Source organism: Clinocottus analis, unplaced genomic scaffold (assembly GCF_023055335.1).
Source record: "Clinocottus analis isolate CAN_PGR_092001 unplaced genomic scaffold, fCliAna1.0.p SCAF_15, whole genome shotgun sequence".
In the NCBI taxonomy this organism is placed as follows: domain Eukaryota; kingdom Metazoa; phylum Chordata; class Actinopteri; order Perciformes; family Cottidae; genus Clinocottus; species Clinocottus analis.
The window spans coordinates 6,124,778-6,146,517 of NW_027175876.1; the positions used below are offsets into that span (position 1 = coordinate 6,124,778).

General features: G+C 40.6%; 1 protein-coding gene across 1 annotated transcript in view; it reads right to left on the reverse strand.

The window, feature by feature from the left end:
* usta (uronyl 2-sulfotransferase a) overlaps nucleotides 1-21,740 on the reverse strand; it is a 50,471-nt gene that overhangs the window by 6,359 nt on the left and 22,372 nt on the right. The window contains exons 2-5 of the mRNA XM_068577180.1: nucleotides 16,333-16,376; nucleotides 9,669-9,824; nucleotides 3,556-3,635; nucleotides 3,279-3,432 (exon numbers count right to left, since the gene is read on the reverse strand). Of these exons, the coding sequence (XP_068433281.1) occupies nucleotides 3,279-3,432; nucleotides 3,556-3,635; nucleotides 9,669-9,824; nucleotides 16,333-16,376 (434 nt within the window). The remainder of the gene's footprint in view (nucleotides 1-3,278; nucleotides 3,433-3,555; nucleotides 3,636-9,668; nucleotides 9,825-16,332; nucleotides 16,377-21,740) is intronic.

The following is a 21,740-nucleotide window of genomic DNA, read 5'->3' on the forward strand; positions in this document are numbered from 1 at the left end:
ACGAGTGAAGTTAAATACAAATGATGGGGGAGGACAAGAGTTACAATAAAACATTGCATACTGTATTTAAACTACTTACTTAAACTAAGAAATGAGCACCAACAAATGTCATTACTTTGGAAAATCTTTGTCATAATAAATCACACACACACACACACACACACACACACACACACACACACACACACACACACACACACACACACACAGGTAAGCTAGTCTGCAGCAACACAGCTTCCCCCACCCCTTTAACTGTAGCAAGGGGCCCCGTGGTCTGCATACTTTAATAACTCAACTCACATGGTCTCTCCAGGGAAAGCAATGCAATACTTAATTACACCCAGTCAGACTCAAGCCAGAATGACATTCACCCCTCCTGCTTTCCTCTCTATGGCCTTTTGAGCTCTCAGGGTCCACAGACTGTGGGCAAAATGACAAGAAGTGTTTGTGCCTGGATATTAATTCACCATGAATGTATTGATATAATCATTGTTTTGACCTGCCAAAACTATTTTTCTATTTTTACTTACCCGCTCCACAAGTCCAAAATGTGTTTGTTGTATTTTAGGGGACTTCCAACATCATGTTAGACCAGTGGTTCTCGAATCTTTTCTGTCACGCCTCACTTTGGAGGAAGGAAAATGTTCGGACCCCACCGGCCCAACAGATTTGTAACATAATGGTCCTTTTGTGACTCCTCCATCTGTGCTTTTCACATAATAGAATAAAGAAAATTGAAATCCCTTTCAAGTGAACCGGATTGCTCCATCAGACAAAAGCTAATAACTTGTGCAATCGCTTTGTTAGAACAATGCAAATAATAACTAATATTTGGCATAGAAATGACTTATTGTGGCTGCAAATAACCTGTTTTGCACTTAATATATTTTCAAGATAATAAAAATATCCAATCTCTGCTAAACAGAATGAGTGTAGATATGTGAGCCATCATGTAGTGTTAGTGGCTGCAGTGAGCTGCTTTCCTCTACAAATAGTTTTTAAACAGGGTTGTAGATTTGATACGGCTGCTTTCAATTCATGCTCAATGTTGAGCTTAGATCTATGTTCTGTTTTGAGAGACGCAACAGCAGAAAAGCTGACCTCACGGAGCTCTCGAGGCTTTTAGCAAAACGCCAAGAATCGTCGAGTAAACATTTCCATGAAAGTACAGGCGGTTGGCCATGTATTTATTAATGAGGTTTTATGTCATTTGTACTTTTGTCCTGTGAAGTTATCATGTTCATGGGGAGAGTGTTCGTCCTGAAACCACAAGGGAGCCGGTTCATCCCTGTTTTCTCCCCATAGTTTCATGTTGAAGTGTAGTTGAGCAAGACAGCAGCACACTGCCCTTTAACTACTAATGGTTGTCAAATGCAGAGAATAATGATCAATAAAGTATTATTATTAATATATATATATATATATATATATATATATATATATATATATATATATATATATATATATATATATATATATACATATATATATATATATATATATATATATATATATATATATATATATATATATATATATGTGTGTGTGTGTTTCTTTTAAGAATCTGCATCCCGGCGCTCCACCTGTAGTACCTCCGCGCCTCACTCGAGGGTCACGCCACAGTTTGAGAGCCACTGTGTTAGACCCATCACTTCACTGCTAACTGTAATGTATGTCATGAAGGCAAGCTGTGTTTCAGTCGCTCCTTCACAGCGTTAAACTCATCCAGAGATTACAAAGAAAAAGGACGGCAACTTGAACATTTAAAGTAAGGCCCCTTAAATATGAGATGCGTTGCTTTTAGGAGGAGCTACAGGGGTAAACAACTCGGCAAAGCAGACGCATGATACCAAGTTTGTGATGTGGTTGTACTGAATCAGGCCTCTAATTGGAATCATAATCAGAGTTAAATATTGGGTTTAGCATCAAGCTGCCGTGGCTTTACAATTTGCCTTCCTGCCTCCAGCAACACCATGTGTAAAACCTCTTCAAAGAGAGCACAGGGCGGTTTTGATATATTTCTGCATTGAAGAAGAAATGTTCTGTTACTTATACTTGAGCATTTAGGGAAGATAATGTTTGTTCAACTAAAAAGCAACTCGGTGGACTGAGGATATTCTATTCATCTGTTAGTTAAGGAGTGAATTAAAACAGAAAGCATTGGTGATTAAAAACATAGATTACATAGTATGTGTATATACCAGAGTACAACAGTCAGTATCCTCACTGTCTACTCTCTATACTGCCTTCAAACACTCTTTGGCTTATGTGCCTCCATAATTAGTGCACATAAAGTTCATACCAGAATAATAAACGAGTACACAACATTCACTTCATGTCTCAACTGAGCTTCAGGTTATGAGACCAGCTGGCCTGAAATCAAAACAGATAGAGGGTTAAAGCACTGTTATTTGCAAACTACTGACTCAGTCATAAAGTAACTGTGCAACTCTTTCAAATACTGCAAACGCAGTATTTCAGAGAATCAACAGCCGAGACATTGGTTTAGCTAATGTCCATATGAATAGGCCTGAGGGCACTGGGACCAAGATGAGAGGCAGATAGAAGAGAAGAAGGCTGAAAGATACAGCATTTGTTTGATTCTCAAAACATTATTCTGAGAAAAGGTTTCTTTATGAGGTACTGCTCATCTGAAGACCCAATCTAAAGCGTGATTAAATATAAGTGCTGTATACTGTTTTGGCTCTTTGTCGGGATCTAGGGATTTTAGGGTGGATTTTCTTTAGAGGGGGACCTTGTTAGTATTCCTCATCACAAATCTGACATGAGGATGCACTTCTTATGAATAGAAAGAACACACAAGTGACTGATCTAGCTCAGAATTCAGGGTTTTTTTCAAAATTACAGCTAATTAATCAATAGGCCCATGAGCCCAAATGACTGCTCTGTGTGAAACTCTAGAAAAGAGACAGAAGTAGCTCTCCTTCATGAAAAGTGGTGCGCCACACATTTACATGCCACAGCAGTTCACAGGGTCATTATCAACAGAAACTTATGGTAAGTTTTGATTGCTAAACCATTACAAAATTCAAGCCATGTGTATTGCATCAATGCATCATGTTCTCATGGGAGAAATGAATCCACTCTGTAGAAAAAGACAGTGTCAGAGACAGATGTACTCTGCGACGCACACATCTAAAACAAACATGACATACAGTTTGTAGTGTGTAAATGTCAAATCAATTCTTAAGAAAACAGCTTTGTTTTTTAAGCCAGAAACCATAAGTAAATGCCGCTTGAAAACAAAGGTCTCTCACCAGGTATCTCTCGTCATCTTTCATCCCTGGAGTGCGGATGAGGTGGTTCTGCTCACCCCTCCAGTCACCAAAGCGACGGAAGAAGTAGTTGGAGAGAAACCTGTTGATGGGGTCCCGGATTATGTTGATGTAGACCGGCTGCTCTATCCTGAACCTGACAAAGACAAATACAGATGTAAATATAAAGTAAAGACCTGGACAGAATTGGAACATACATGGAGAGTTACTGGTTTCAAATTGCTGTTGTTGAGCATCGTTGTACACTGTACTGCTGTACCTGGTGAAGTTCAGGAAGTGAACATGCCGTGTATAGAGGAATGGCTGAGGGATATTACTGATGTTCTTCATGAGATCCACCTAAAAAAATAAAAATACAAACGCACACAGTTCTTGAATCAGTTAACGTGTCTTGAATCAGTTAACTGTATGAGATACACATTGAAGAGTAAACATATGGAACTAAAACAGTGACATCATTTTGCCGTTAAAAAAGCAAACATAAGCACTAAGAAAGTTCCCCTGAAAAAGCCCCGAAGCCAGCATCTTCACACACAGCTAGCATACGGTGCTTCTCTGGGAGTTTTGAATGTTAAGTCTATTATTTCTCCATTAGCTCTGCAATTCAGAATGACTTGTTCCACCCTACTGTGGTGCTAGTCCCAGAAAACCCCACTAATGGTATGGGGAATGTGGAGACAGCCACGTGCCACTTCCACCTCCGTGACACATGTTGTGGCCAGACGCTTCATTCCTCATACCAGTAATCAATGCAATGGTCAACAATTTTACGAACAACTGCACTCTTGTTATATTGCGGGCCCCCTCACCAACAAGCAAAGGCGAGGACATACAGATCCCTCACTGTTTCCTCACCAGAAAACACAAGCGATTGTTCTAATCGGAATAGACAACCGAGCTGGAGCTGCTGCTAATGTGAATTAAAACCGTTATCTCCACAGTGGTGGGTGTGTGCCTTGTCCCCGCAGTGTAGAATGACCCATCAGTTTAAAGGCGATGAGTAAAAATAGTCCTCTACATTGAGTAGTTGAAAAGGGGACGTTAAAAAGGATTAACACAAAGGAATACTGAAGAGCTACTGGACGTGGCATTCAATGAGTCCCTCTGCTACCCAGACAGTAACACGGTGGCCCAAGTCAGAACCAAACTGGAGACGGGGAAACAGGGCAGAGAAGGCATACATACACATGAAGAAAACTCCCCATTGATCCAGATGTGTTTTTAAAAAAAATAGAAAACACATCAGGATTCCCAGATTGTGGATAGTCAGGGACTGTGGACATCTGGCTTGATGCGGAAGACATGGGAAGCTGGGACCAGATAATAAAACCATAATACATCTAATTGTTTGTGACAGCCCGATGCAGTCGACGTGAAAGCCACAGGACATAATTTTGACCTTTGATACAAGAGAGGAGCAGGGTTGGGAGTTCAGTGTTTCTCCATTTCGGGAGAGAGCAGACCATAGTAGTGTCTTCCTGTTCCAACTGTCTTCCTGTTGGAAGACAGTTGTGCTCTCTGTAAGGAAACACAGAGCTTACAACACCCTCACTGAGCCACCAGATCAAGCTGTGGTGGTAGAAAGGACAATATCCAGTCAGACATTGCGCCACTTGAGCAATGTTGTGGAATTTTAAGTTCAATTCTGCAATTTCTCGGTGCTAGAGGAGATAAAAGAGAGCAGCAGAAGAGCCAAAACACCATCAACAAAGCATTCCTTGGAAACAGAATCTACAAGCAGACATAGAGAGAACACGGCTTGTTTTTTATGGGAGACTGGCAGAGTAGAGGCAAACCTAATGAGGGACAAAGAAGAATTGATTGATCTCAGGCAAATTCAGATTTTGGAAAAGTGGCTCTTCATTATACCCAACGACAGACTTGAAGCACACTGTCAACTGGAGAAAGTATTTATTCATCTTCTTTCCAAAAGGAATGAACCTTGATGTGAGGAGCAAATCATACAAAATAAATAAAAAATAATGCACCGCTTCAAAATACTGTCGAGCTCCAAAGAAAGTTTTTTTTTGGCTAAAAAAAAATGAATAGAATTGTTTGTAGGAGCCGTTTTCACGGCAATCTAAATTGATACTAGCGAGGGATTCATGATCTGGCTAATTTCTGGACACTTGATCAAAGCATCTTATAATACATATTTAAAACTACTAAGAATGTTAATAAAATAAAATAAAATACAAACTTTTATTTCCTAAATATTTTAACTGGGTTTTGGGACAGTGGTGAAAAAAAATATTCTGGATGCTTGTTTATCAACTGCTATAAAAACAGATCCTTAAACTTATAAAGTGAAATTACAACACAGTCTTGGTCAGACTGACCTCTGCTATGTCCATGTGTATGGCCTTGAGATTTTACTGTACAGTTTTGGAGTAAATTGACTTCAAAGTCAGCTTCAATGACATAATGATATTCATAATGTCACAATTTCCAATATTCAAACGGCTATAAAAACAGATCCTTACATTTGTAAAGTAAACTTACAACGCAGTCTTGTTCGGACTGACCCCTGCTATGTCCATGTGTATGGCCTTAAGATTTTACCGTACAGTTTCTGAGAAAAGTGACTTAAGGATCTCTCTCAGCCAATCGGTTTTGACGGCAAAAAAACAAACTAAAATACATTTTCTCCTCCACAAGTAATATGATTTTGTATTACAGTGTTGGAGTTATACATGAACATTCACAGAAGGAGCAATCGCACCAAAAACAGGTAAAACGGTCTTCGACCTGAGAGGGTGGAAACCACTTTTCATATAAAATACTTTTGATCAGCTGAGGACTGAATGTCCTGCTGTCATAAACTATGTATAGGCCCCTGGTACGTCACGGCAGGACTATTTGGACAGCAACAGTAATATGTATACTTGTTTATGTACACAGAGAAGTTAATCTGAGGCCCCAGTCAGATTTGGGTTTAACACCCTCCTTCTCATGTAAACGCAGTAGATTTCCACTCACTCTGCTTCCACTTTCTGTAGACCTGCTATAAAATGTAGAAAACCTTCATTAGCTTGAGAAATGAATTCGCCGCTGCATGCTCTGTCTCTATCAATCATTTCAATTCAACATAAAAAAGTTTATTATCCACATACTGCCCCCTCGGCTCTTAGTCCAGACCAATTAGCCCAGCGCTAACCCCTGACGCCCCCTCCCCCACACCCAGGTTAATGTGCATACGCTGAACACATTTGGCACATTTGGTGAGTGTGTGAGTATGTGTGTGTGTGTGTGTGTGTTTTCTGACCCACCCCTGTGGTCTGTCTGGCCAGATCCCCTCTATTTTACCAGGGAGAGCTGCAGGGAGACAGAGGGAAAGTGGAGGACAGTCTGAGATTCCAGGCATACCTGCAGTCGCCCGCCCTCCCTCCTTCCTGAGCCCCCGTGGAACCCTCGCTGGGCTCATCAGGGGAAACGGAGGAAGAGCCAAAAAACTGCAGAAAGCTACACTGATCTGCAGCTAACTAAATTAAATGTGTCTCTGTGTAAGCCTAAATAATCAACACCTGTGTAAGAGACTAATGCGGAGGCCAGAAATGAGAGAAAATGGCTCCAGGAAGATGGGTCCAGACATTACCGCAACTGCTCTTGCAAAGTTTATGTATCTATATATTCTAAATAAATAGCTTCAATAAAACAATAAAAATAAAGGCTCATTTGCTTACTTAAAAAAAAGGCTTGAAATTGGTTTACCCACTGGTTTTATTCAATTCTCTGCCTGTGAAACTGTTGCTTTGAGTGTAGCGCGTGAGATGCTACTAGAGAATAACTGTTTACAATCTTTGTTTGTGCAGGGGCCAGTCCCTTTTCTGTGTTTGCGGATCTGTGGCTGTGTGATGCAGATACACAAGGTTCACGGTTGTAGTAACTGGTTTATGTTGTTGGTAAGAGGGAGGAAACAGGATCCCACATGAACACAAACCCCCCGTACAGTAAAGATGCTGTCTTTCTGTTTCCAGAGTATTTGAAGGTGGAATTTCTTTCCCCCCAGGAAATGTCTTCAACCTCTCTCTCTCTTCCGCAGCATGTTGCCCCTGTCCTAAAAGGGACAGATGGGTCACTATACGGCACAAATCTGGAGAGTTCCAGACGAATAGGGCCCCTTCACGTTTTGCGCCATCCAAACACGAGGCATCAACCCCCGGGCAAACCTATTAGTGGACTACTGGAAGAGCCAGAAGGAAAAAGGTCCAAAAGCAGCAGTCTGGAGCCAGAACCACAAATGATGGCGACCAGCTTCTCTAAACTGCATCAACACACACAGAGGTACACATGCAAATGCACACAAAGACAGAGCTACATGTTACAGAATCTCACACACACACACACACACACACACATGCACACACACACAGTCGTACACTCTCAAACAGACCCTCCTTGCACAGACACTGGAATGCACAAACTCTTTCTGAGGAGCATCGCTTGGAATCATTCACAGAGACGTTTTATGACCAGAGAATTAATGAGTGTAATGGTGTTCTGCCACTGTGTGCAGGCAGCGTTTCAAGGTTTGATGAATGGATAAACAAGTAGCTGTTTTAATATTGACTTAACATTAACATCAAATCGGTCAGTAATGGTGAGACATATTTAGCATCTGCTGACCGTGCAAAAGTGGTTAGCACTGGTTATCCCTAAAGGATTCTGTCAATAACGTCATACGAGGATATGAGTCATCTCTGCAATACTCCCACACAAACACACAGTTCAGTCACTTTCTCACCCAGATGACAAAAAGAGGCATTGCGTCAATGGGAAATGCCATTAGCAGAAGTGCATATGAAGAAACTGGGCCTTGCACTGGTTCCTATGGAAATGACATATTTCTGCCTTCACTGTTAACATTGACCTCAATCGGGAAATTGTTTTCTCACAGAGAATGTGAAACAGTCAGGTCGCTCTCTAGAGCGTGCTGGTATACCGTTTGGAGAAGAAAGTAACTAAGTACATTTACCCACGTACCGTATTTCAGTACACCTTTAGGGTACATGTCTCATCCCTGAGTGTCGCCAACCTCTGCTTGTATTTGATGACATTTCAGGGGAAAATATACAGTTTTATTCGAAAAATATTTTTTTCCTCAACAAGAATCCAATAATATTGAGGTTAGAGTTCTGAATGTATTTACTCAGGTAACAATACAACAACTTAATGCACTAAGAGAAAAAAAAAAGATGTATTTGCATTTTGCTGATAGTACCTCTGCACTTCTACCAGTGTCAAGATTTTCCTCGGATTTCACTTGTGGTAGAGTGTGTTATCTGTACATTTATTTTACATGAATGCATTATTATTATTATCATTAAGGTCTGGATGCTCCCTCCACCACTAGATTGTTGTCTAATTAAACTTCCGGACAGCTGTCGCTCTCACAGTAAATTTAGATTAAATCATCTGGTCTCTGTGAGCTATCCTGTTAAAATCAGGTTTTTTTTTTAAAACTTCACTACAGTTTGGTGTCATATTCACATCATTATATTGTAGTTGGAAAATCCTTCATTTTCATTATTTTTTTTCTATATTTAATGAAAACAGACAGAGATTAGTGGATAAGGTCTTAAGAAAAAGGTTAGGTGGGCACAAATCATATCAGTGCCATTTAAATATGCTTTCTGAACATTAGCATTTGAGTTTGCATCTCCACTGGCCGCGGCCGGCACTGGTGTCTCAAAAGGCTTTTAAACGGAAGCAGTTTTCCTCTGTAAAGCCATGAGCTATTCCAGGAAGTAATACAAGGAGATCCTCTATTCTTCAGCCTTGTTCTCTCAATGAATGAAAGACAAACACAGAAGAGCTCCTGCTGCTGGTTTGTGTTCACTGTGACCACAAAGTGAAATCCAAAATATGAATCAATTAAGTTTTCTCCCCCAAATACAGTAAGTGTTACCGACCATGTACTGGCGATATATATATATATATATATATATATATATATATATATATATATATATATATTTATTTTTTTAAAGATTTGACAACAGTAGTTTCTTTGAATCTATTCACTCAATTTAAAGTCAAGTGATACATATATCTCACTGAATCATTATAGCAGTGATGAATGCATAAAGTAGCGGCTTCAGAAGTGGGATCAGAAAACCACAGGGCTCCACAGGGGCCAAGACGATAAAAAAAGTAGCAAGGATAATAAGCAGCAAGGATCAAAATGTTTGAGCATGTGAGTAAAATATTTTACTCCCATTTTCTTGTGTATGGTATTCAATGGAATTTTAACAATTCCTCATGTCAACCATCCAATGGAAAAATGACGACACATCATGACACCTCTGACCTGTACCTTCGCTTCGATTACAAAATCCATCCCCTACTGCAACATCATCTTCTTCATCCTACCTGTTCATGTTTTGTGAGGCGTGTTTTATTGTGGATATCAGAAGAGACCAGGTTGAACTGATGTTTCTCGGCCAGTAATCTCAGCAAGATGACCACCGTCCGACTGCCACACTTCCCCACACGGTTGTAAACCACCTGGCTGGGGAACGGGAGCACCTGCAAACACACACAGAAGAACATAAAGAGGAAGAAAGAAAAAATAACTATACTAGTGACATAAAGTTAAAGCTGAACTGTTAATTGTATGTCAAAGAACATATTGTTTGTTGTATATTAAGATGTTACAACACACTTATGTGTGTTCTGATTATATTGACTATATTGTATCTGTATGTTTTATCATACCAGTGTGGCCCTAAAAGACAAGTAAAGGAAAAGACAGCAAGTGTGAAAAAGGATGAAATCTAAGGAAATTCTTTAAGCTCTGGGTGGAACCTCTCTTCTTGTGACCTTTGACCTTCTGTTTCTCACATCTACTCTCCCTGAGGCTGTACTCAATTGACGTTGCAACGTATTCCCTTTCACTTCCCAAACACACACAAAGATTGAGTGTAGACATGCATGGTTTTATCTGTTTCTCTTCATTTGATTATTCCTCCACTGAACTGAATGAGTCAGATATTCAGCTGACTTCACTGCAAAGTGATACTGACGCAACTCTGTAGTGATTTTTTTCACACATACACACAGTGCACACACCTCATGACTCACTAATTAAACAAGACACTCGGCCGTGATTCAGAGACTGAAATGTGGAAATGAGTGCGTAAAACGTTGCTTCTATTGAAAAGCATGCATGTGAGAGTAAATCGCTGTTCTCCAGAAAGAGGAAGTTGAGGCTGACATGGTTATTGAAAAGGAGACTCATTTTAGCACAAGTGCAGAAAGAATGCACTAATTTGGCAATCATCCCTAAAGGCCTCCAAGGTTTACACAAGTGGCCCCTTAAGAGTGAAGGATAGCCGAGCGAACGTACCAGTGTGAACAAGAGTGACCAAAAATCGGAAAGGAATTAAGGAGAGAATGAGACAAAGGGAGACATGTCACTTAAAAGGAATCTCGAAGATTTATTTTCCAGTAAATGTGATAGAGATCGACCACAAAAACAACAGACGCAGATCAGTTCTGTGTTGCCTTTAAAACCTCACTTCCTCATCACTTCAAATAAAGCTTACCTGTAAATCAGATGGGGGGAAGAAAAAAAATGTGTCTGGGATAAATTCTTGTCAGTATTCCCAGTCTAGAATGGTGATTGTGCATTTCCCAGAAGGAGGGTTCTGGATATCCGACAGACTGTGTGTTTGGAAGCGAGTCAGACTGACTAAATGAACTAGCTCACTGGCTCATGAAGTGGCTAGATTATGAACAAATTAGCTAGTTTAATAGTTGGCTAAATACCCAATTTAATTGATTTTTTCTACTCTCCACTGTGAAGTGAAATTATTATGAATCTTTAGTGAATCTGAGGGCTCTTGAGCTTTGGCGCTGCCCATAGTAGATTCCCCACCATAGAGCTCGGCATGGCCAAACACACGATTGTGCAGTCCCACCCAGGCTTTGTAAAAACAACGAGAGCCTCTTTTAATGTTTGCCAGAGGCAAGAAAGAAGAAAGAGAAAGTAAAAACAGGATGAATAGCAAAAGGAGTCAAGGAGAAAGAAAGGGGGTAAATAGTTGGAGGAGAAGATTACAGGCTGTCACTATATTGATACCACTAACTGTTTGTTAATCCCAGAATCAGAGACCAGACCTGTTTGACACATTTTGAAAATAAGATGCGTGGGGAAATTGGTCCCAGGATGAGTAAGGAAGTACTGGAAAAACTAAACAAGCTTATACAAGTTTTGTTGACAGGCGTGCTTCAGCTTGTGTCACTTGCTGGAACTTCGTCATCATATACTGTAAAGCGATCTTATATATCAAACATAGTTTTTAAAAGCGAACACTAAAAAGATCAATAGTTACAATTTCCACTCAGTGAGGAAAAAATATTTTTGAGCAGTTCTCTTGTTCAGCACTCCAACATTCCTCAGTGTTTGCCAAGTAACTGCAAACTTCTCATGCAGCTTATCCCAATAATGAGCCGAATGAAATACATGCAGTGTTTAGCAGGACACCATTTCCCGCTGATGTGATGACAAATGACTGTGTCAGACCTCTAACAGCCTGCTGTTGTACAACACAAGAATAACATACGGAGATGCCATCAAAAGTCCAAATCTCCCGTCGGCACTGACAGCAGTGAAAGGGCGACCTTTCGGTTTGTGGTATTGTTGTTCCCTCTCTGCGGAGCTTCGCTTTCTGATGCACGCTGGGAGAGATGTTCACAGTGTCTGCCAGTCAGGGGGATTCTGTCAATAGTCGATCCACTGTGTAAAAAAAAAGTATTATGTAACAGAGCTGTTTTTCCACCCTGTCTGATCCGGGCGCTCCTACTCCAGAGAGTCAGACTGTTGTTGTGGTATTTACAGCACTAATGCTCCATGGCGAGCCGATATCAAGCAGATATTGAGGAGATGAGTTTCGTCCTGCACCTTTAGATCTCTTCCATGCTGTCTCCTCCTACTTTCTCAGAGTCCTTTCATTTCTAACACGCTGCCCACACACACAACAAAACCTCTGAACGCTTCACCCTGTTTTGAGACATTTTCCAGTGTGATATTGGTTCAACAAACACACATAAACTATCGTCTCCGCCTCATGGCCTGACCACCCATTTTTGTAGCAGATGAACAGAAGTCCGCTCCTTGCAATCACATAGCAGCGAGTTTGAGAACATGTACAGGTTTGCCACATGTCAGAAGCACCGAGCGCACACACACTCGCACACACTCATTCATCTTCCCGCTGCAGTTCCTGGAAACACACACCAGTACGTCACCGCTAACCTGCACTCTGCTGTTTTCAGTTAGCCCTGCTCCGGGTACATTGCTCTCTAATGTCAACTGTTCATCCCACAATGAGTGGAGAGCAGCATGTCAAGGTTTCAGTCAGGGCACATGTGAAGATGCTCGGCACTTCCTGTTATTTATGATCTATAATCCATTCATCTCCACTCCCACCCAAGTAAAGAGCGAGGGAGTCTCACCGCTCTAAGTAGTTGTGACAGCGGAGTTTCCATTCAAGTATGTTTATGACAATTAAGATGAATGGGTTTTCAATGGTGGAGAGTAAACGGGGGAAATTGACTACATCTTCTTGCGCTCCTTTGCACTTGTTGAATACAGAAACTTTATGTGTTCGACAGATGAAGATTGAAAAGCTTTTGCTAAATAAACAATAATCTGCTTCTTGGTTTGTGCATGAGAATATTTCTGAGAGCAAATCTCTTTTTTTTTGCCAATATAGAAAATAACATCATCTAAACTTATCAAACATACTCGAATCTTTAGGGGATCTTCAAAGACATTGAGCCTCAATGTTGCTGATGATGATGCTATCGGCATCTATATAGGCACATACACAGTCATATACTTAAATTGTACGAAGCATACTTTGAGTTGTTCCAATAGAGCATAAAAAATATACTAAATACATTTTAAGTTGTACCTAAATACACTTTAAATATACTTATGATTAGTAGGGCTTCAAGAATACTCAAGTATGCAAAGATTAAATATACTTAGTACATATATTTTTTTTGCCTGGGCATAACATGCAATTGTGGCTAAAAACTCTTATTTTTTATATTTAGTGGGATTAAAAAAAAAAAAAAACGTGATGTGAATGTGCTTTAAATGCTATTTAGAAACATATTTTACACAAGTGCATGTTTGCATGCACAGTCATAACTCTTTTCATAGAGCTGCTTTGGTTTTTCCATACGCTCTCATTTACATTGAGCTTTCAACTCAATTTCTAGTCTTCCCTTCATTTACCAGAACCTCTGGGAGCCCACGCTGCAATACGACCGCCCTCTGCTGAAATACAAGATCAATCTCAGCTGCAGCAGGACGTCGACGAAAAGATAATGAGAGCTGTGCTTGATGTAGCGCTCGCCACCGACATATTAGCATCATCCGTCCTGGGAGACGAGATGACGACATTTTTGGAATCAATCAAAGTTAGCAGCTAAAGTATAATCACGGTCAGCCTTGTATGTGTCTACGGTAGCTGGATGCAGTTTGTAAAGCTTCTCAATTTCTAAGTCACACAATCGGAAAGAACGAGTAGTCTCAAACTTCAGGTACTTGGTGTGACTTCCATAAAAATAGTCCCAATTTTGTGGCAAAATCAAAAGTACTTTACTAACTCAAAGTTACCAAACAAGGGAAAAGACTTGTACAGGAAACAAACACGAGAGAACTTATAGCCCGAAGGCGTCGCAACATGCGGGTAGACAAAAAAGACAATCTCACAACTAACAAGGGAAAGACACATTATCAGAGGAAGGCAGGCAACGAGGCACAGGTGGAAACAATGAGGGAGGGGCTTTGCAATCACACAGGGGAAAGGCACACAAGGGGGAGGAGCCTGGAACGAGAACAGGTGAAAAGAATAAACAATCAGGAAACACTGCAGAGACACAAGAATACAGAGCAGCCTTCACACGTTGTTTAATGCCAGCAAGCGATCAGACTGATCTGATACAGCTCAAAATCAAGTTCATCATGAAGTTTGCTGTAATATGAGTAAGTGCAGGCCTAGCATTCCCAAGTTTTCTATTCTATTCTTGTTCTGGTTCACCATCGAGTCTAATTTATTAAAGAGATTTGTCTTTTCACAAACTGTTGGATCCTTGACTAGCCTAACTTTTATAATAAATACAATTAGAGTCAGAGTGAGCAGGAGAGTCTGTCCTTCTGCAAGAAGAAACCATTTTTACATAAATTTTTGTCATCTCTATTCAGTCAGTGACGTAAGGCTGGTAATTCATGAGGTCGGGTTTGATATGCGTTACATAACTTTAATTTCCCCTGAAGCATTTAGCCTTCATTTATTATTTGTACCGTTCAAAAAACACCATAATCATATTCTGGGCTGTTTAAATGAATTCAGAATCAGAATAAAAAAATATGAACACATTCTGCTGTAGACATGATTGTTGTGCCTCCAAGCAGGACACAGCACACAGTATAAAATACAGAATGGCTGTTATTCATCTGCAGGTGTTTTTTAAACAGGCTAAAGAGAGAAAAACACCACTGCTCTGTCAGGGATAACTGTGTTTATCAGTATTAGTATGTTTGTGCAGACTAGATGACAATAGTCTCTCGAGAGCTGCTGAAGCTGACTGGCAGCTGATCCAGCTGTGATCAGCTGCCACCGTCATCAGAAGCTGACGTATGCTGCAGAGAAAAGGTCTCACTTCCTCGTTTCGTCTGTCCTCACATAGTCTCCTGCGTTCTTCCAAGCATCCCCCGTGGGAGCGACTCAGACGCAAGGAAAAGACGCATTTTAAAAGACTCTGGGACTCACCCACATCAGTCTCAGGGTAGGGCAACCACTATATGAAGCCTGAGAGGAAAAACCTAGGGCAAGAAAAGTCCATAAAACACAAGTTGCTGCTCGTAAAGCCTTTTTTTGCGAGCCACCAGTAATAACTGGAGGTGATCCAGATGGCTTTATCAACAGTTTTATCAACTCTTGAGTGATACTGAGGACACATCATGTGATGAATGCCTGCTTAAATTATTAAACATTTAGAAAGGAACATGTTTTAATTCAACAGATCCAAAAGTACGTTATAAATTTATCTTTCTCAGTCCCTTCCATTAAAATCACACTTTTCTGTGTCAAAATGAATTCCAGAGCTTCTGTGTTTATATAATCATGTAAATTGCCTCAGGACACAGTCAAGCTGTTACACTCTCAGCTTTATCTTCCATGCAAAATGGTGGAAACTATTTGTGATTTATTAGACTTAATTCCATTAAATTTCTACAAGATCATAAAATATTGAAAGCGTGGCATTGACACATTTATAAAGGAAACTGGCACTGTGAGCTTGTTGTAATTTAAACAGAAAAGTGAGACAAGCGCCGTGGCGGCCTGGTTTGTCTCGAGCAGACTTTTCAAAGTAAACAGATTACGCACAAACAAAGCCCAGATATGACGGAACAGCTGCTCACATCAGCCACAAACTAACCTACAACCAAACGTTTACGTGCTGGATGGAAAGCCCAAACCACAAAAACCACAGACTCCGAACGCGAGAGCCAAATAACGACAAATAGGGGAGCAGAAAAGTGAGAAATGAGGTGAAAATGAGGTGGTGATTGATTCAAGAAGGAGATAATAAACAAGGGGCAGACGGAGGAAGAAAGAACTTGGCAGGGAGAGAAAGACGGAGCATGGAGGAGAGATGGTCATGCAAACGTGCAGCTGGATGAATACAAGGCCTCTGTGTCAGCGCAGTGTGTGTGTGTGTGTGTGTGTGTGTGTGTGTGTGTGTGGGTGCATGCGTGTGAGAGAGAGAGAGTTCTGAGCACTACTGTAGCACTGAAGCCAGGTCTAGTTGGTATTTAGAGAGAGTTTGCACGCAGACCGTTCACACAGACCGAACCCTTATCCTGACTGGACTCAACTGGCCTGGAAACACAGGGCAGCACATCAGAGAGAGGGAGAGAGGTAGGATGAAAATTAAAATTAAAAAGGAGGATTTGGAGATAAACGAGGGAACGAGGTGTAACGGGAAACATACAGAGATAAAGAAGAAGACTTACTCTTGGAGCAGGAGGTCCGTGGTCATCCAGATATGTGGATTCACCTGCAGAGACAAGTATACGTGTTAGGATTCTGACTTTCATCTTCTCATCGCTTTCCATAACTTCATCAAAATCAGCTACTTTAAATGAGAATGACAGTTGGAAGAAGCAGGACTTTGAACTAAGGATGTGCGTTTTTCATTACCGATACAGAAAGAATACCTTTTCATTAATATTTTTTACAGATTTGATACCAGGGTTTAATTACTTCCTCATTCCTTTTTTTTATACTGGTGGCTCTTCAGCCCTCCCATGTCCCCCTCTTTAAATTATTAACACAAGTGAACTTCAATCTAATTTTACAAGACCATAAATGGCACGTTTACTTTTTTGCAAATTAATAATTAGATTTTTATGTAGAGACTTTTAAAAAAAAAACTTTTGTATCTTGAACAATCTAAGTAATTATTGCTATTTTTACTGTGCCCACATTAATCAGTCATCATATTCAGTTCCCCTCCATTCGTCCCCCCCTTTGCCACACACGAGGCTGCAGTAAACAGGTGGCACTTCACTTAAAAACCCCATGCTCCAACTCAACCAAAACTCTGTCATCCTCTGCCACAGCCACCCACAGAAAACAGCGCAACTCTTCTTCATTAAGACTGAGTTACAACGTCTTTATACAGCATGTCGACCGCTGTGAAGCTGTTTTATGTTGAAACAATGGAGCTCATTTAAGGCTCCCCCACACTGATAGAATAGGCCTGCTCTTCTGCCCCCTCTCCATTCCATGCACTGACAGCGGCCTTTTCTTTGGTTCATCCGATCCATAAAGACACATCGCTTCCCTTCACGTTTACAACATTAAGGTGGCTCACACGGGAGAAAGAGAGGATGACAAATTAGAGAGCGTGGGGGAAGAGTAAAGCTACAAAGAGAAGACATATTACATAAGAGAACAATCTCTCCTTGTGTCTGAGCAGAAACGTGACCTAACACACAGATGAAAATAGCAAAAAGTGATGCGTGAACACACAGCGTATAACCAGCCACAGGTTCCCACTTGGCACACACTTGTCTTATGCGATTGCATGCTTGTGCTGGAAGTGTATTGCAGGCCTTTGTGAATACTGTTTAAACTTAAGATAGTGTTGTATGAGCCATGAATAATCAGCCTTAAACACGCCGAAGTTGAAGTAGAACCTGGCAGCCCTTCTATGCGTGTTGTGTCTCATTAGTTCACCAGGCGCTGGATGTAGAACTACTGACACAGCTGCACTATTCTCACCTTCTGGGTGTTTTTTTTTAGACGCAATCTATCTTTGCAAATGTCTATGTCTCTCTTTCATGATTTAACACAGTTTTCCTGAGGAATGCTGAGGAAGTTTTGCAGCTCTTCCTCGAAGCATTTGAGGTCATGGCAGGGCGAGGATGCAGTGAGGCAAACATCTCTGTTCTGTCATCCATCATGGACAATCCCCCCCCTGCCCTCCTCCCATCCCCCCATCTGCCCCCACGACCTCCAACCCCTCCCCACCTCCCGTGTGTGCGTCTCATTAACATGTTGGATAAAGGATTGGAACTAATTTTTTCCAGTCACCGATGCTTGTTAAAGCTGACAGCTGCCATCCGCCCCCACCACCCACTGGGAGAGGAAGATTAACTTAATAAGTAACTTTATTGACCTTAATGTCCATTGCTTAAGTGGGTGAAAAAAAGAAGTCAGTGAAGAGGATGACACATTCAGAAATATTGGCTTGAATAAGACATATTTTAATTCAATAAGTTCCAAAACTGGCGACAGACCACACAAACAGTACCCTAGTACCATAGTATGTTTACTTGATCTATTACCAATCTGTGATTGAGTAACTATGACTTCACTCTGCCCCCTACACTGCTCCACCTGCTCCTACACTGCTCCACCTGCTCCTACTAATACACTGGAATAACTTTTAACCTTTTTTTATGCATTTAATGATTCACTGAACATGATACCAATCCATATGCTGCTGGGCAATAGGGTTTCTCTGATTGAATTAAAAGTATGTGAATCTTATAATATGCATGGGTGGATTACTGAAATGGTCTGGCATATATAACTGGTAAAAAGGCGTGCCACTGTGTATCTGGAAAAGGACTAAGCCTCTTTTCATCCCAAGGATGAGGAAAATAGTGTTATTTGGCAACAAGACTTTAAAGTTAAGATTCTTGTAAAACAACAGTGAACAAGGCTTTTGCATGTGTGGGTTTCATTGTCTCATAATTCATCTGTGCATCGACAAGACAGTTTGCATCAACATGTCAGATAGAATCAAGCCCCCCGCCTTCATTAAACACCAAAAAAGGGAATTTCTTTTGGAAGATTGGTGCTCAATCTCACCAATAGAGTTATTGTATAAAATTTGTATTAAGATTTGAAAAAGTCAAAATAGGTCGTTTTGGATGGAAGGATGGACAGGGCAGCCAACCCCGGGGCTTTAATCCAGGAGACCTGAGTCCTACTGTGTGGAGCATGTCAACGCAAAAACAAAATTTGAAAAGAAACTGTGTCCATGTAAAAAGTGAATACTGTACGTTTTCTGTGAACACAGAAGTTTATTTTGAAAAGACACTATGAATGTAACGTACAGAAACTTGACATGCCATCCCTTGAGCCCAAAACTGACGCGAATACACGAGCCATAAATGGTCAAGTGGAGAAAAAGTTAAGTAGCAGAGGGCAAAGGTCAAAGGGCTCCCTTGAAGGAAGAATTCCCCAATTAATAAAAGGTCAGTGTCATCTTTGAACATCCATGTGTGTGTGTGTGGGTGTGTGTGTGGGTGTGTTGGTGGAAGGAGTGATTAAAGGAGAAACTAACCGGAGTGTAGGTATGCATGGGTCTGTAGCTAAATGGTTAATTGGATTACTGTGTCACAAGATCCATGTACTCGCCTCTGGCTAAGAGCAGCTGCAGAACTGGTCCTAAGTACATTATCTAATCAATACTGTGAGATGAACAACATAAATCAGTTGTGCATCAAGGGTTGAAATTAGCAAATCAAAAACAAACGTGTATTTATTACCAAGAAAAGTCTAAAAAACAAATGAATCAAAAAACAGCAATATGTTTTAACGCCTTCACTAAATTAAGAATAACAGTATCTCTCCATTTTTAGATTTTCTGAACACGTGCAAGTAGTACTGTGTGAGCTGAAATAATAAGCAATGCAATTTATATGGCAGAACTAAATGTGAAACTATAAAGCTGAGTATTGCCATGCATGTTATTTTCTGCATGAATCAAAAAAACAGGATCAAATTATTGTGAATCTGCTGAGGGAACCAATGACTCACTGTTTTTCTCACACATTTTATAAACTAAAACTCTACTCACACCACAGCAAGCCACTATCAAATATCTCTATCCTAAATCCTGTATGTGCTCACTAACTGTGAGCCCTGTATTTGCATTTGAAGAAGCATCCAATTAAACTTCAGCACCCAAGACAAAAAGAAAAGAGATAAAAAAAATTTAAAAAAAACAAGGCTAGCCGCTGCCCCTGTCCAGGAACTTGTAAACTACATCCATTTGTCACCTCATTAACTGAGCTGAGTTTGTTTTTTTTTCATAAAAAAAGACTACAAAGCAGCTCTGATTAGCTTGGTTGTTCTTCCACATTTGAATTATTATTTAAAAAAAAAACATCTTGAAATGAGGGGCAAACATTCTGTGAACAAGAACCAGACCAAAATTGAAAAAAAAAGCTTTAGATATGTCTTTCCTCAATATTGAATTGACAGTTCATGTCAAACCAAGGAACTGTACAGTGTATTGAGATCTCTACATGTTAACTCATCGGGCGTCATCCCGCAACAATTCCTTCAGGCTCTGGAATTTTCCCTTCGGTGTTGCCTGCTTCAGGAATGCTACAGCAAGTTCTTGAATTTCATAAACATGTATTTAGAGCATAGACTATTTTCTTTTTTTTTTGCTTTGTGAAATTGGCGACCTAGCTAAGTAGAGCTTAGGAAAGAGCACACCCCAGAATAGGATGAGGTGGGGGTGGAAAACCACACAGGAATGGCTGTGGGGAATACGGCCAAGAGGATAGACGCTGCGTTGAACTCGAGGGGCCACCGCTTCGCTGTGGGACGCGACTCAAAGCAAAGATGGAAGGTTACAGAGCTGCTGCACGGAAATGTAGTATGCACATGAAACCAGATTACAGGTTCCCAAAACTGTGAAGATTAAACCCTCTCATTCTTAATCACATCCTGCTATAGTTTCTACTGCAGACGTAAATGAGAGAACGAAGGCGCGTGTTTGCTTTAATTCCCTACGCACTCCGTTATAAGAATATAGAGCAGGGGTTTTACATTCAACACAAACGGATGGATGAACAGATAGCTATCTCATGACGGTCAAATAAATTACATAACTTCTGCCTGATCCAGCTGTGTGAAACACACCCAGTTAAAGTAGACACATGTCTACGGTTACAGTCATACAAAACATTTGTGCTATAATAAAGAGCATATGCAAACAAAGTCAGCGTGTACAGGTTACATACAAGCTTTTCTGCGTGTGTTTGTCGGTGAAATGTGTGTGTGGTTACCCAACCCTTTGATTTGGAGTGAGGGAGTGGCCCTCTTAAGACCCGGAGTGTGACCCATCTACCTAATTAAAGGAGGAAGTTAAACTTCGGGTCAGGGTCTCCACCCACTACGCCCTGCTCCACATCACCCCTCAGTCACTGGAGAATCAACAATGGTCAGACAGCTTTTTGATATACATAGAAAGGCTGTGCACTGTTGATATGTTATTGCAGGTGCCCAAAGACCAAAATTTAGAAGGCAGACTAATTTGTGGACCTATTGCCCTAAAATTTTGGTTACTGAAATAGTGTAGGAGGACACGTATGCATAGGATTTTTAGGGGTTGGAAGACTCCAGTCAGCATGTCATTTGTGGACACCAGCGGTTGCCACCGTGCGTACTGTATGACAGGGACGTACCGCTGAACTGATGACCGCGCAAAGCAGTGTTGACTCTGGTGGCTTTGCAGCCCAGAAGCCATAAATAAAAGCCATACTTAGTGCAACAAGAAAAAAAAAAAACTCAATTATTTCCAACATTACGAAAAGAGGAAACAGGAGTGACTCATATAATTCATGAGAAAAATATCCATGTCACTGCTTGTATTTTTCGATATTAAAAAAAGTTGAATTGCAAACTGGCACTGCAGATGACGAAGATGCCATATGACAACCCATAGCCTTCATAACTGACACATTTGAAGTAATGAACACGTCTGAATCAATGATTGCTTGTTTTGTTTGATAACGGTTGATCAGATGTGCATTTAATTTTTTTGGGGAGGAACACACTTTGAACTCAAACTGCCGTAATTTAATTTCACACTTGGTAAAGTCAACTGATC